The 13,346-nt window shown below is 42.9% G+C and overlaps 1 protein-coding gene across 5 annotated transcripts in view; it reads left to right on the top strand.

Moving 5' to 3' along the window:
* Window positions 1-13,346, top strand: part of LOC140728390 (guanine nucleotide-binding protein G(s) subunit alpha-like) — a 362,674-nt gene that overhangs the window by 336,501 nt on the left and 12,827 nt on the right. For all 5 annotated transcript variants that reach the window (XM_073047061.1, XM_073047052.1, XM_073047043.1 and 2 more), the window contains 3 exons: window positions 5,274-5,347; window positions 9,189-9,247; window positions 12,000-12,120. In XM_073047061.1, coding sequence (XP_072903162.1) covers window positions 5,274-5,347; window positions 9,189-9,247; window positions 12,000-12,120 — 254 coding nt within the window. The remainder of the gene's footprint in view (window positions 1-5,273; window positions 5,348-9,188; window positions 9,248-11,999; window positions 12,121-13,346) is intronic.

The raw sequence follows: 13,346 nt of genomic DNA, 5'->3' as shown, positions 1-13,346 counted from the left end.
ATGAGATTGGAGGTGCAGGCTGCAGAGATGCTCTGTTCTAGAAAAAAAAGACACACAGTCAGGTTACTGACAGAACCTGCTGTTCTCAAGAAAGATCTGTTTATGTGCACCATCCCTCAAATCAAAACAACTTTCAGAGGACCTTAGAAGAAGAATTGTAGAGAAGCACAAAGCTGGAAAAGGCTACAAAAGCATTTCTAAAGACCTGAGTATTCATCACTTCACAGTAAAAGAAATTGACTACAAATGGAGGAAACTCAGTATTGTTGCTATTCTCCTTACGAGTGGGCATCCGACAAAGATCACACTAAGAGTACAACATGCAATACCGAAGGAGGTGAAAAAGAACCCAAGGATAACAGCAGAAGACCTGCAGAAACCTCTAGAACTTGCTAAAGTCTCTGTTAATGTGTCCACTATAAGAAAAACACCAAATAAGAATGGTGTTCAGGGAAGGACATCAGGGAGGAGGCCACTGCTCTCCAAAAAAAACATTCCTGCATGTCTCAAGTTTGCAAAAGACCACCTGCATATTCTCTACGCTTCTGAAACAGTGTTCTGTGGACAGATGAGACAAAAGTTGAATGTTTTGGCAGAAGTCCATCACCTGAAGCTTAGTAGAAGTTAGATAATGCAACAAAACAGTGATCTGAAAGACAAGAGTAAATCAACAAATTAATTGTTTAAAAAGAAGAACATTTGTGCTCTGGAATGACCAAGTCCAAGTCCTGACCTTAATGCTGTCGAAATGTTGTGGAAGGACCTGAAGCAAGTAGTTGATGCAAAGGAACCCACCAACGTCCCAGAGTTGAAGCAGTTTTGTAAGGACGAATGGCCAAAAATTCCTCCAAGCCGATGTGCAAGACTGATCAACAGTTACCAGAAACGTTTGGTTGAAGTTATTGCTGTACAAGAGGCTCACACCAGTTACTGAAAGCAAAGGTTCACATACTTTTTCCAACTAATACATGTCATATTACAAACCCCATTTCCAGAAAAGTTGGGATATTTTCCAAAATGCAATAAAAACAAAAATCTGTGATATGTTAATTCACGTGAACCTTTATTTAACTGACAAAAGTACAAAGAAAAGATTTTCAATAGGTTTACTGACCAACTTAATTGTATTTAGATAGATAGATAGATACTTTATTCATCCCCATGGGGAAATTCAACTTTTTTCCAATGTCCCATACACTTGTTGTAGCAAAACTAATTACATACAATACTTAACTCAGTAAAAAATATGATTTGCATCTAAATCACTATCTCAAAAAGCATTAATAATAGCTTTTAAAAAGTTCTTAAGTCCTGGCGGTAGAATTGTAAAGCCTAATGGCATTGGGGAGTATTGACCTCTTCATACTGTCTGAGGAGCATTGCATCGATAGTAACCTGTCGCTGAAACTGCTTCTCTGTCTCTGGATGGTGCTATGTAGAGGATGTTCAGAGTTATCCATAATTGACCGTAGCCTACTCAGCGCCCTTCGCTCAGCTACCGATGTTAAACTCTCCAGTACTTTGCCCACGACAGAGCCCGCCTTCCTTACCAGCTTATTAAGACGTGAGGCGTCCCTCTTCTTAATGCTTCCTCCCCAACACGCCACCACAAAGAAGAGGGCGCTCTCCACAACTGACCTATAGAACATCTTCAGCATCTCACTACAGACATTGAATGACGCCAACCTTCTTAGGAAGTAGTCGACTCTGTGCCTTCCTGCACAAGGCATCTGTGTTGGCAGTCCAGTCTAGCTTCTCGTCTAACTGTACTCCCAGATACTTGTAGGTCTTAACCTGCTCCACACATTCTCCATTAATGATCACTGGCTCCATATGAGGCCTAGATCTCCTAAAGTCCACCACTATCTCCTTGGTCTTGGTGATATTGAGACGCAGGTAGTTTGAGTTGCACCATATCACAAAGTCCTGTATCAGTTTCCTATACTCCTCCTCCTGTCCATTCCTGACACACCCCACTATGGCCGTGTCATCAGCGAACTTCTGCACATGGCAGGACTCCGAGTTATATTGGAAGTCTGATGTGTACAGGGTGAACAGGACCGGAGAGAGTACGGTTCCCTGCGGCGCCCCTGTGCTGCTGACCACCGTGTCAGACCTACAGTCTCCCAACCGCACATACTGAGGTCTATCTGTCAAGTAGTCCACTATCCAATCCACCATGTGAGAGTCTACTCCCATCTCCATTAGTATATTTTGTACAGTTATTTTGTACATATACACAAATTTAGAATTTGATGGCTGCAACACACTCAAGAAAAGTTGGGACAGAGGCATGTTTACCATTGTGTTACATCACCTTTCCTTTTAATAACACTTTTTAATCGTTTTGGAACTGAGGATACTAATTGTAGTAGATTTGCAATTGGAAATTTTGTCCATTCTTGCTTGATATAAGACTTCAGCTGCTCAACAGCCCGTGGTCTCTGTTGTCTGATTCTCCTCTTCATGATGCGCCATACATTTTCAATAGGAGATAGATCTGGACTGGCAACAGGCCAGTCAAGCACACACACTCTGTGTCTACAAAGCCACGCTGTTGTAGCCCCTGCAGGATGTGGTCTGGCATTGTCCTGCTGAAATAAGCATGGACGTCCCGGGAAGAGACATTGCCTTGATGGCAACATATGTCTCTCTAAAATCATAATATAACAATCAGGATGGTCATTTTCATCTTTGGCACAGAGAACTCGACGCCCGTTTTTTCCGAAAACTAGCTGAAATGTGGACTCATCTGACCACAGCACACGGTTCCACAGTCTTTCGGTCCATCTGAGATGAGTTCTGGCCCAGAGAACTCGCTGGCGTTTCTGCATAGAGTTGATGTACGGCTTCCTCCTTGCGTAATACAGTTTCAAGTTCCATTTCTGGATGCAGCGACGGACTGTGTTAAGTGACAATGGTTTTCCGAAGTACTCCCGAGCCCTGGTGGCTATAATTGCCACAGTAGCATGACGGTTTCTTAGGCAGTGCCGCCTGAGGGCTCGAAGATCACGGGCATTCAACAGTGGTTTCCGACCTTGCCCTTTACGCATTGAGATGTCTCTGAATTCTCTGAATCTTTTCACAATATTATTACTGTAGATGTTGAAAGACCTAAATTTTCTGCAATCTTGCGTTGGGAAATGTTCCTTTTGAACTGACTAACAATTCTGTCACAAATTTTGGCACAAAGGGGTGAGCCACGACCCATCCTTGCTTGCAAAGACAGAGCCTTTGATGGATGCTACTTTTATACCCAGTCATGATACCTCACCTGATACCTGCTTAATGTGGAGTCTTCCGAACTGGTGTTACTTGAATAGTCTGTGCACTTTTCAATCTTATTTTAACTCTGTCCCAACTTTTGTTGAGTGTGTTGCAGCCATCAAATTCTAAATCTGTGTATATTTGCAAAATACAATTAAGTTGGTCAGTAAAACTATTGAAAATCTTTTCTTTGTACTTTTGTCAGTTAAATAAAGGTTCACGTGAATTAACATATCACAGATTTTTGTTTTTATTGCATTTTGGGAAATATCCCAACTTTTCTGGAAATGGGGTTTGTAGATTATTTTCTCAGTAAATAAATGAACAAGTATAATGCTTTTTGTGTTAATTATTTAACTGGGATCTTTATCTAGTTTCAGGACTTCGGTGAAGATCTGATCACATTTTAGGTCACAGTTATACAGAAATAGAGAAAATTCTAAATGGTTCACAAACATTCTAGCACCTCTATATATGTAGGTAGTAAAAGAACACAGAATTCCAAGTATAGTGTTGTAGTTACAGAGAAAGTGTAGACAAATAAAGTGCAAGGGCCATGATGAATTAGATTGAGAAATCCAAAGTTCATCCTTTTCCTCGTGAATGGTCCTATCCTGAAAATCAGCACTATGACCATCAATGTAGTGTCAGAGTAGCTGGCATCTGCTTCAGCCATCGTGCATCTCCTCTGCAAGAGCTGGGACTGACTTTTGAGATTCAAGGTTCAAGGTTGTTTAATGTCATTTCCTATTCACAAATGTAAGGAGAGCAAAATAATTGTTACTCGGGATCCAGTGCAACACAAAGGATAAAGAAGACTAATGATAAAAAAATATATAAAATTGTAGATTGATTGTATGTCCATAAAATGAAGCTAGGCTGTACACTGATGGAAAGTAACAAAGTAGTGCTGGAGTTAGTGGGTGGAAATGTTGGTCAGCCTTACTGCTTGGGGAACAGAACTGTTCTTGAGTCATGAATGTTATATGGCCTTCATCCTTTTAGGAGTGGGACAAATAGTCCATGAGCAGGTTGTGTGGGATCCTTCATGATGTTACGGCCCATTTCTGGCACCTTTCTGTACATATGTCCTTGACGGCAGCTAGGCTGGTTCCGGTGGTGCATTGGGCAGTTTTGACTACCCATTGTAGAGCTTCCTGTCCGCCACTGTGCACTTTCCATACCAAGCAGTAATGCAGCATGTTAGAATTCTCCTTTCTGTGCATGGATACCACTCACAGTATTTGTTCCAGTTTGAAGCAACAGATGAATCAATGGCTTGGGTTTCTCACATTTTGTGATCCAGGGTTATAAAACTGAATCCCCAAATATTTTAGATCAACGTTTTGAACACACCAAGAATGATTTCAAGGGAAAGTAATATTTGTCATGTCAAAAGAGCTCCTGGTCCTCCATGGATCAATACTAACAAAAGGTGTCGGATGTTAACTTTCTATTGGTGCTGTCTGATGCTGAGTATTTACAGGCTGTCCCCAGGTAACAAATGGGTTCTGTTTTTACACACATCCAGAAGTTGATTTTGTCCTTAAGTCAGTAACTGCACAAAATTCACTTGTTATGGTAACCACGTCTTCAGTGTTGTGATGAGTAGCATCAAAGTTGCATAGAAATGATACAGAACAATTACTGAGTGCTGAAAGAGAGAGGAAGTAGTTCTGCTATTTTCCACACTTATGACTTTTGAATTTAATAATAATATGGGTGTTTGTTCATATGTATGGGTATCCGAGTCATTCACAACCCAGTTATGGCCTGTATGGTATTTTGTTTCCAACATATACAGCAACATTTGGGCTGTTATAATTTCTTGACATTTTGAAAATAAAATTACTTAAAGTCTCTTCACAATCTGTTCAGATAAAACTTTGTGTAAAAAAAAAATAAGTTTGTCTTACCCTTATCAACTAAGCATCTGTTGTACAGGTCTGGTGGCAGAGTCTCAAATGAGTTAGAATTATTTGAGAATGTCCTTTTTCCTCCAACAGGATTTGCTCCGATGCAGAGTTTTGACATCAGGGATTTTTGAAACAAAATTTCAAGTTGACAAAGTAAATTTTCAGTGAGTATGTTTCCAAGATCACGCCTATAATTCCAACCCTTGTAAAATCATTCCGAATTTCCTAATAGTTCTTCCTCCATCAAGAATGTAATGCATGCAATGTGGGAGATTAAGCTTGTCCATGGGGGGCTCATGAGAACAAGAATAGGTCACTTACCCCCTTGAACCTGATAGGCCATTCAATGAAGCCATTTACTTGCCTTTTGCTATATCTGTTAGCAGGATTCTGTTATTCTGAGGTAAAAATGTGTCTCCTAACTTTATTCCTCAAAGTGTTATGTCTAATCATCCCCCCAGCTGTAGCCTCCACATTGTGGAGAAATTCATCTTTTGAGAACGTCAGGAGCTTGACGATTATAGGGTAATAACTGTTCCTGAACCTGGTGGAGTGGGTCCTAGGGCTTCTGTACCTCTTGCCCAATGGTAGTAGTGAGAAGAGAGCATGGCCAGGATGGTGAGGCCTTTCATGATGGATGCTGCTTTCTTGTGACAATGCTCCATGTAAGTGTATTCAGTGATGGGGAGGGCATTACCTGTGATGGACTGGGCTATATCCACCATTTTCTGCAGTTTTTTGTTGCAGGCTGTGATTGCAGTTACAATCTTCTCCACTGTGTATCTATAGAAGTTTGTCAAAGTTTTTAGTGGCATGCCAAATCTACACAAGTTTCTAAGAAAGTCATGCTTTCTTTGTGATGGCATTTACGTGCTGACCCCAAAACAGATGCTCTGGTATGTTACTGTGAAGGTATTCAAAGCTACTGACCCTCTGCACCTCTGATCTCCTAATGAGGAACGGGCCACGGACCTCCAGCTTCTTCCTCCTGTCGTCAATAATCAACTCTTTTATTTTGCTGGTGCTGAGTAAGAGATTGTTGTTGTGGCACCATTCAACCAGATCTTCAATCTCCCTCATACATATCAATTCATCACCACCTTTGATGCAGCCAACAACAGTGGTATCATCAGTAAACTTAAATAAGGCATTGGAGCTTTATTTAGCCACACTGTCATACGTATAAAGTGAGTAGAGCAAGGGGCTAAGCACACAGCCCGGTGATGCACCTGTGCTGATAGTGATTGTGAAGAAGGTGTTGTTGGTAATCTGTATTAAATGCAGTCTGCCAGTAAGGAAATTGAGGATCCAATTGCACAGGGAGGTATTGAGGCCCACGTTTTTAAGAAAGAGTGATGAGTTTTGAAGAGAAGGTAGTATTGAATGCTGAATTATAGTTAATGAAGAGCATCCTGACGTATGCATCTTCATTGTCCAGGTGTTCCGAAGCTCAGTGAAGAGCCAATGAAATGGCAATTTTTGTTGACCTGTTGCAACAGTAGGCAAATTGGAGTGAATCCAGGTCACTGCTTAGGCATGAGTTGATATGCTTCATGATCAGCCTCTCCAAACACTTCTTCACAGTGAGTGTAAGTGCAGTTGGACAACAGCCTCTTTCTTCTTGGGCACTAGTATAAATGAAGCCTGCTTTAAGCAGACGGGTACCTGAAACTGCTGAAGCAAGAAATTGAAAATGTCTGTAAACACTCAGGCCAATTGATTAGCACAGGAATATATTATAGAAAGCTCATCTGTAAAGTTGAACCAGAATCAGATGTATTATTACTGACTTGTATGATGTACAATTTGTTGTGGTTTTTTTTATTGAGATAGAGCATTGATTAGGCCCTTCCAGCCCTTTGAGCCATGCTGTATAGCAACCCACTGATCTAATCCTAGCCTAATCATGGGACAATTTACAATAACCAATTGACCTACAAGCCAGTACGTCTTTGGACCGTGGGAGGAAACCGGAGCATCCGGAGGAAACCCATGCCTTCACGGGGAGAACGTACAAACTCCTTACAGGCTGCGACAGGATTTGAACCCGGATTGCCTGCTCTGTAAAGCGTTGTGCTAACCACTATGCTACCATGCCGTCTTGCGGCAGCAGTGCAGAACAAAGGCATAAAATTACTATAAGTTACGAAAATAAGTAGTGAGAAAAGGATGTGTAGGCACGGTAACAGGTAGCTCCAATTTTCTCCTACATTACCAAAGTTGTGTGGGTCATTCAGTTAATTGGCCACACGAAATTTGCCTCTCATGTGGAGGTGTGTGTTAGAATCTGTGGGAAGTGTGGGGAGAATAAAAACAGCGATAAATGTAGAGTTAGAATAATTGAGTGCTTATTGGTCAGAATAGAAGTGATGGGCTGAAGGATCTCCTCTACAGAGTGTCACTCTGTATATCTACATTTAATGAAGGAATCATGTCTGTCGACTCCTTTAGAACTCATTCACATTGACACAAGGCCCGTGAGCTCCACCCATACTGGTACAAAAAGATTGAACTAAAGAGTCTCCTCCAAAAGATACCAGCCTCTCTCGTCAGTATGCATCCATCTGTCAGCTGAGAGTACCTATTGATTGCCAGAGTTTCCTCAAGGAAGAACTGCCATTGCTGTGTAAACTCTCTTCTGAAATATAGTCACGCCTGATGCACTTGCCTGTATGTTGTGCAGTACAAGGGTGGTAGAAGGTGAATAATGGTATTCCCCAAGGGTCAGCGCTGGGAAACACTGCTTTATTGATGTGTGCACTCCCCATTGTGTGAACAGCCACTGTGATGTGAATGTTTCGCCCACTTGTATCACACATTTAAAACCTGTGAACACACTGATCATAACTCCACAGTGAAATCCCAGCTCTGACAGACTATGACACCGGAGACTGTGGATGTGGGAATCCGGATTGCAGGCTGTTGGAGGAACTCAGCTGTGGAGGGAACAGACAGTACAAAATTAAATTATCATCCCAGTCCAGATGAAGGGCCTTGATCCAAAATGTTAGCTGTCCACTTCCCGTTGGAAACTGCCTGACCCACCAGTTCCTCCAGCAATTTGTTTTTTTTCTGCTTGCAATAGATTGCATTTAGTTCAAACTGAATTGAGAGCAGAATAAATAGAGAAAGGGTACAAGTCAGTAACTCTGGGCACTGAGGTCAGGTCAGTGCCACCGGATGCAGAGAGACCAGTTGAATGACCTGACTTTGAGTGGTTAGATCAAAGTGGTTGTGCACTGAGGGATGCTGGGACTACCAGGAATTTACCATGCTGATCACTGACAGTACAAACTTGTGAACAAATCAACTTCATCCAGGGTACAGAGATATAACTTGTTTGTATATCCTAAATACCATGGAAAACGATGTACAAATGTGCTCTATTTTACTAAATCCCAATGGGAATTCAGGAGCTGTGGTTTTCTGGAAAGCTTCATTGTGTGTAATGAAGGCAGCTTTATGAATTTGTTCATGTTCTTTATTCTCCTCTCAGGATCCTGTCCTGCTGTTGGTTTTCAATCTTGAGCAAACACGATCAGTGATCTCCAAGTAAAGAACTGGCTAGGATCTGAGCTTTGTTAATGACAGATCTGGAGTAACATTTGGCAGGAGGGAGAGGGATGCAGAGGACCAGTGGGAAGACTGTGAAGGTGCTTGTCTTGGGATGCAACAAACTCCAAGTCAGATCAGTGTGGAAATGGAAAAGTTGGAGATGGTGATGTTGGGTTTGGTTCCTGATTCAGTCATCCATCATGAGAGGCTGAGTCAGTCCATTCTCCACGATCTGATTTTGAGTTACATTTTTCAGCAAAGCAGCGGTATTGCGAAGTGAGCATCCTTCAGCTGATACAGAGAACATAAATCAATTCCATTATCAAGTTGTGTAAAATCCCCTCATCAGTGCTGGTGAGCACTGTGTAGTTGTTGCACTAAGATATTCCACCGGAGACTGTGCGCCTTTCACCATAATGTACTTCTGACTGTTCCCTCCTTCTCTTACAGTATGTTTGACGTGGGAGGACAGAGGGACGAGAGAAGGAAGTGGATCCAGTGCTTCAATGGTCAGTAACTCTCGACTAGTCCTTCAAACATACACTTTAAGGCACAGAGCATAAAAACAGGCCCTTTGGTCCGGCTGGTCTCTACCAAGCAAGATGTGCAACCAAACTAGTTCCATTTCCCTACTTTTGGCCCATTTCCCTCTAAGTCCTTCCAAACCTTTTAAATACTGATAATCAACCACTTTCTTTGGCAACTCATTCCATATTCAGACCAGCATCTCGGTAAAACAGTGGAACCCTCTGGGTTCCCATTAAATTTACTCCCTCTCACCTTAAACCTACACCCTGGGAATGAGAATAGATGCCCTGGATAGGGTGCAGTCACCCTATCCAATGGCCTCATGCTCACCCCTCAATTTCATGCACTCCAATGAATGAAGGCTTAGCCTTCTCAACCTCTCTCCATGACTCAGTCCCTCAAGTCTTGCTGACATCTTTGTTAACCTTAGTGGCATCTTTCTGTAAGAGCGTGACCAAAACTGAACCTAATTCTCTAAGTGCTATCTCACCAATGCCTTGTATGACTGCTACATATCATCCTAACTTCTGTACACCTTAACTGGCTCTACCCGATGAAGGCCAGCCTTTTCACTAGCAGACCCAATCTTGCTTCGAAATAGTGTAATTCCCTTGAAGTGGCCACAAATCCAATTCCACGTTACCAATCCCTTCTTGCTACTTTCTCCCCTTGTCACCTCTGTATTGATCTTTGCAATTTAGGTACTTGGACCTGGTTCGCAATCAGGCAAATAGCAGCTTCAGTTTTTATCTCAGAAATATGGCAATACTCGGCCCTTCAAAGCTGCTGCACGGTGGTTGTGACTGATCTGATTTTAAGCTGAGTTCCACATTCCTTTCTATCCCTGGCAACCTTTCAGTTCCTTGGTTACCAAGAATCTTTCTACCACTGCGCTGCCTTAAAAATATTCAAAGACCACTTTCACCTTCCTTGAGCAGAGGAGTCCCAAAGGCCCACCACCTCTGAGAAGAAAACATTGCCTCGTAAGTAGGCCAAATCCAATTTTCTGACACCTAGATTCTCACACAAGAGGAAACATTCTCTCTACATCCACGCTCAAGATCAAATACGTGTTAAATATGCCTCTCAATCTTCTGATCCCTCAGCCTAACCTATCCTCATAAAGCAGCCTGTCCATTCCAGGTGTTTGCTTGTAATTGAATGGAAATACTATTCTGACCGTTGATTTTGGCCTCTTCATGAGCTGGTTTTGCAACCACCCAGTTTGGAAGGTCAGTCTACCCTATCACACATTCACTGTGGAAATGAATGGGGATTTACAGACTGATGTCCGTTGACATGAAAGCAGAAAATGTTGGATGTACACAGCAGGTCAGGCAGCTTCTGTAGAGGGGAAAACACAGTTAGTGCTTTGGATCAGTGACCTTCCATCTATGACATGACAAGTTGGCTCAGTTTTCCACCACACAAATCCTGATTGACCTATTGTGGACTTCCAGTACGTTCTGTTTCCATTTAAAGTTTCCACAATCCACAGTATTTTGCTTCCATTTTAGATGTCAATTGATGCAATTGTAATCTAGGTCACAGGGTATCAGTAAAGCTTTGCTAACACATGAGGAGCAGTTGTTAGAGTAAAGCTTGTGGGATAGATAGCCAGTTCCTGAGGTGTGTGGCTCTGATGTACTTCAGCCAAAGGGTGGGTAGGCTGGGATAATATTCCACCAAACCAGCCGCTCTGTATCAGTCAGGAACAGGAAGCTGACATCTGCTTAATTTCTGAAGTTAAAAGATGGGGAGAGTCTAGGGATTCATACCTGCTGCCACTGCGTCTGATGCTGGTGATCGGGAGTCAGTGTCCATTGTGGAACCTGATTTACATGTTATACTTCCACAGCATCTGGAGCATACTAATGGTGCTATACCCTCTGAACATCCCAGTGTTAATGCAGAGATCAGAATACTGGCCCCTAGATTAAGGCAGCTGGTGTGTGTGTGTGTGTGTGTGTGTGTGTGTGTGTGTGTGTGTGTGTGTGTGTGTGTGTGTGTGTGTGTGTGTGTGTGTGTGTGTGTGTGTGTGTGTGTGTGTGTGTGTGTGTGTGTGTGTGTGTGTGTGTGTGTGTGTGTGTGTGTGTGTGTGTGTGTGTGTGTGTGTGTGTGTGTGTGTGTAACTGAGAGAAACTGATAACTGGATCTGTTAAACTGATAATTACATCTGCTACAGGTTCAAGGAGAATAGTGTTTGACATGTCGTAGGAAAGCAGTCAGCCCAAAGAGCACCTTTCATTGTGTACCTACCTTCTTCTCATTGTCATCTGCCACCCCTTTCCTAAAACATTACTTAGTTCTTGATTGCTGTTCCTTACCATTCTGTTTTGAAAAGCAATGTGCAGCAAGCTGCACCCTAGGCAGCTGTGCACAGGAAATTACTAAAGCTGCAGCACAGTTAAGTTTTTGACACTGGTCTTCAGTGCCACTGAAGGTACGCAATTATTTGGTGCTAGTTTGGTTCATCTCTGGAAGGTCCTGCTGGCTGTCATTAGGCTAAACACCAGGACACCTCCGACTGTCAAGAATACAGGTCCTGTCAAAGATCAGCTGGTTGGATAACTAACACTGGAGCCAAGGGGCTCCTTGCAGCAACGAGTGTGATCAAATGTCATGGTTTTATTCTGCAGGCTGCCAATAATTTTGCTCTATTTCCCTGTCCCTTCTCCTTTCCACTGCCCTTACCTGCACTGAACTGGACCTTCAACTATCAACCATGCACAGACGTAACGGCCATTATTTTTGTGGTGGCTAGTAGCAGCTACAACATGGTGATACGGGAAGACAACAACACCAATCGACTCCGAGAAGCACTCGATCTCTTCAAAAGCATCTGGAACAACAGGTATGACAAGACTGATTTCACCTCTCTGGTATCTGTGTTTGAGTTTCTGAAATGTCCTTTGAAATGTTTGGTATTAGTATTGGCTTTGGTTTGCTATTGTCACATGCACAAAGATACAGTGATAACCTTATCTTGCAAAGTGTTCGTACAGATCAAATCATTACACAGTACGTTGACATAGAATGAAGTAAAACAATAACAATGCCGAATAATGTTCAAGTTTATAGTCAGTCAATAATAGACATGTATACCACCAAACAAGAGAATATTCCTCTGTGCCATGGGGCACAACACAGTACACACACTGTAACTGTTTCCCATCCTGACAGCTCTTATCCTAATGCTATGGTAACTTCTACCTAATGGTAGGAGGTCAAAGAGATTGTTGGACGGATGGGAGGGCTTATTGACAATGCTAAGGGCCTTGCGTATGCAGCACTCCAGATAAATACCTCTGATGGGTGGAATAGAGACCCCGATGACCCTCTCAGCAGTCCTGCAATCATTTGTAGGGAGTGGCGGTCAGATGCCTTGCAATTCCCGTACCAGGCGGTGAAGAAGCTGGTCATGACACTCTCAATGGTGCTCCAGTAAAAATTGGTTTAAATGGAGGGGGGGAGCCTCACTCACCTCAATCTCCTTCGGAAGTCGAGATGCTGCTGTGCTTTCTTGACCAAAGAATTGGTGATGAGGGACCAGGTAAGATCATCCATTACGTGCACTCCCAGAAACTTGTGCTCCTAACTCTCTCCATGGAGGAACTGCGTACATGCACTGAGGAGTGGACAGCCTGCACCTTCCTGAAGTCCACAGTTATCTCTTTGGTCTCGTTCATGTTGTGCTCACACCATTCTACCGGCCATTGTACCTCCTTCTTGTGAGCCGTCTCGTCGGCGTTAGGGATGAGGCCAGCCACTGTTCTATCATCAGTGAACTTGATGATTCGGTGTGAACTGGATCTCGTGATGCAGTCATGCGTCAGCATCGTGAACAGCAGTGGGCTGGGCACACAACCCTGGGGAGTGCCGGTGCTCAGCCTGATGGAGCTAGAGATGTTTCCAACAACACGGACTGACTGTGGCCTCTCTGTCAAGAAGTCGAGGATCCAGTTACAGAGAGAGGTTTTAGACAATAGACAGTAGGTGCAGGAGTAGGCCATTTGGCCCTTCTAGCCGGCACCGCCATTCACTGTGATCATAGCTGATCATACACAATCAGTACCCCGT

The sequence above is a fragment of the Hemitrygon akajei genome, chromosome 1 (assembly GCF_048418815.1).
Source record: "Hemitrygon akajei chromosome 1, sHemAka1.3, whole genome shotgun sequence".
Classification (NCBI taxonomy): domain Eukaryota; kingdom Metazoa; phylum Chordata; class Chondrichthyes; order Myliobatiformes; family Dasyatidae; genus Hemitrygon; species Hemitrygon akajei.
This window is presented reverse-complemented; position numbering and strand designations above follow the sequence as displayed.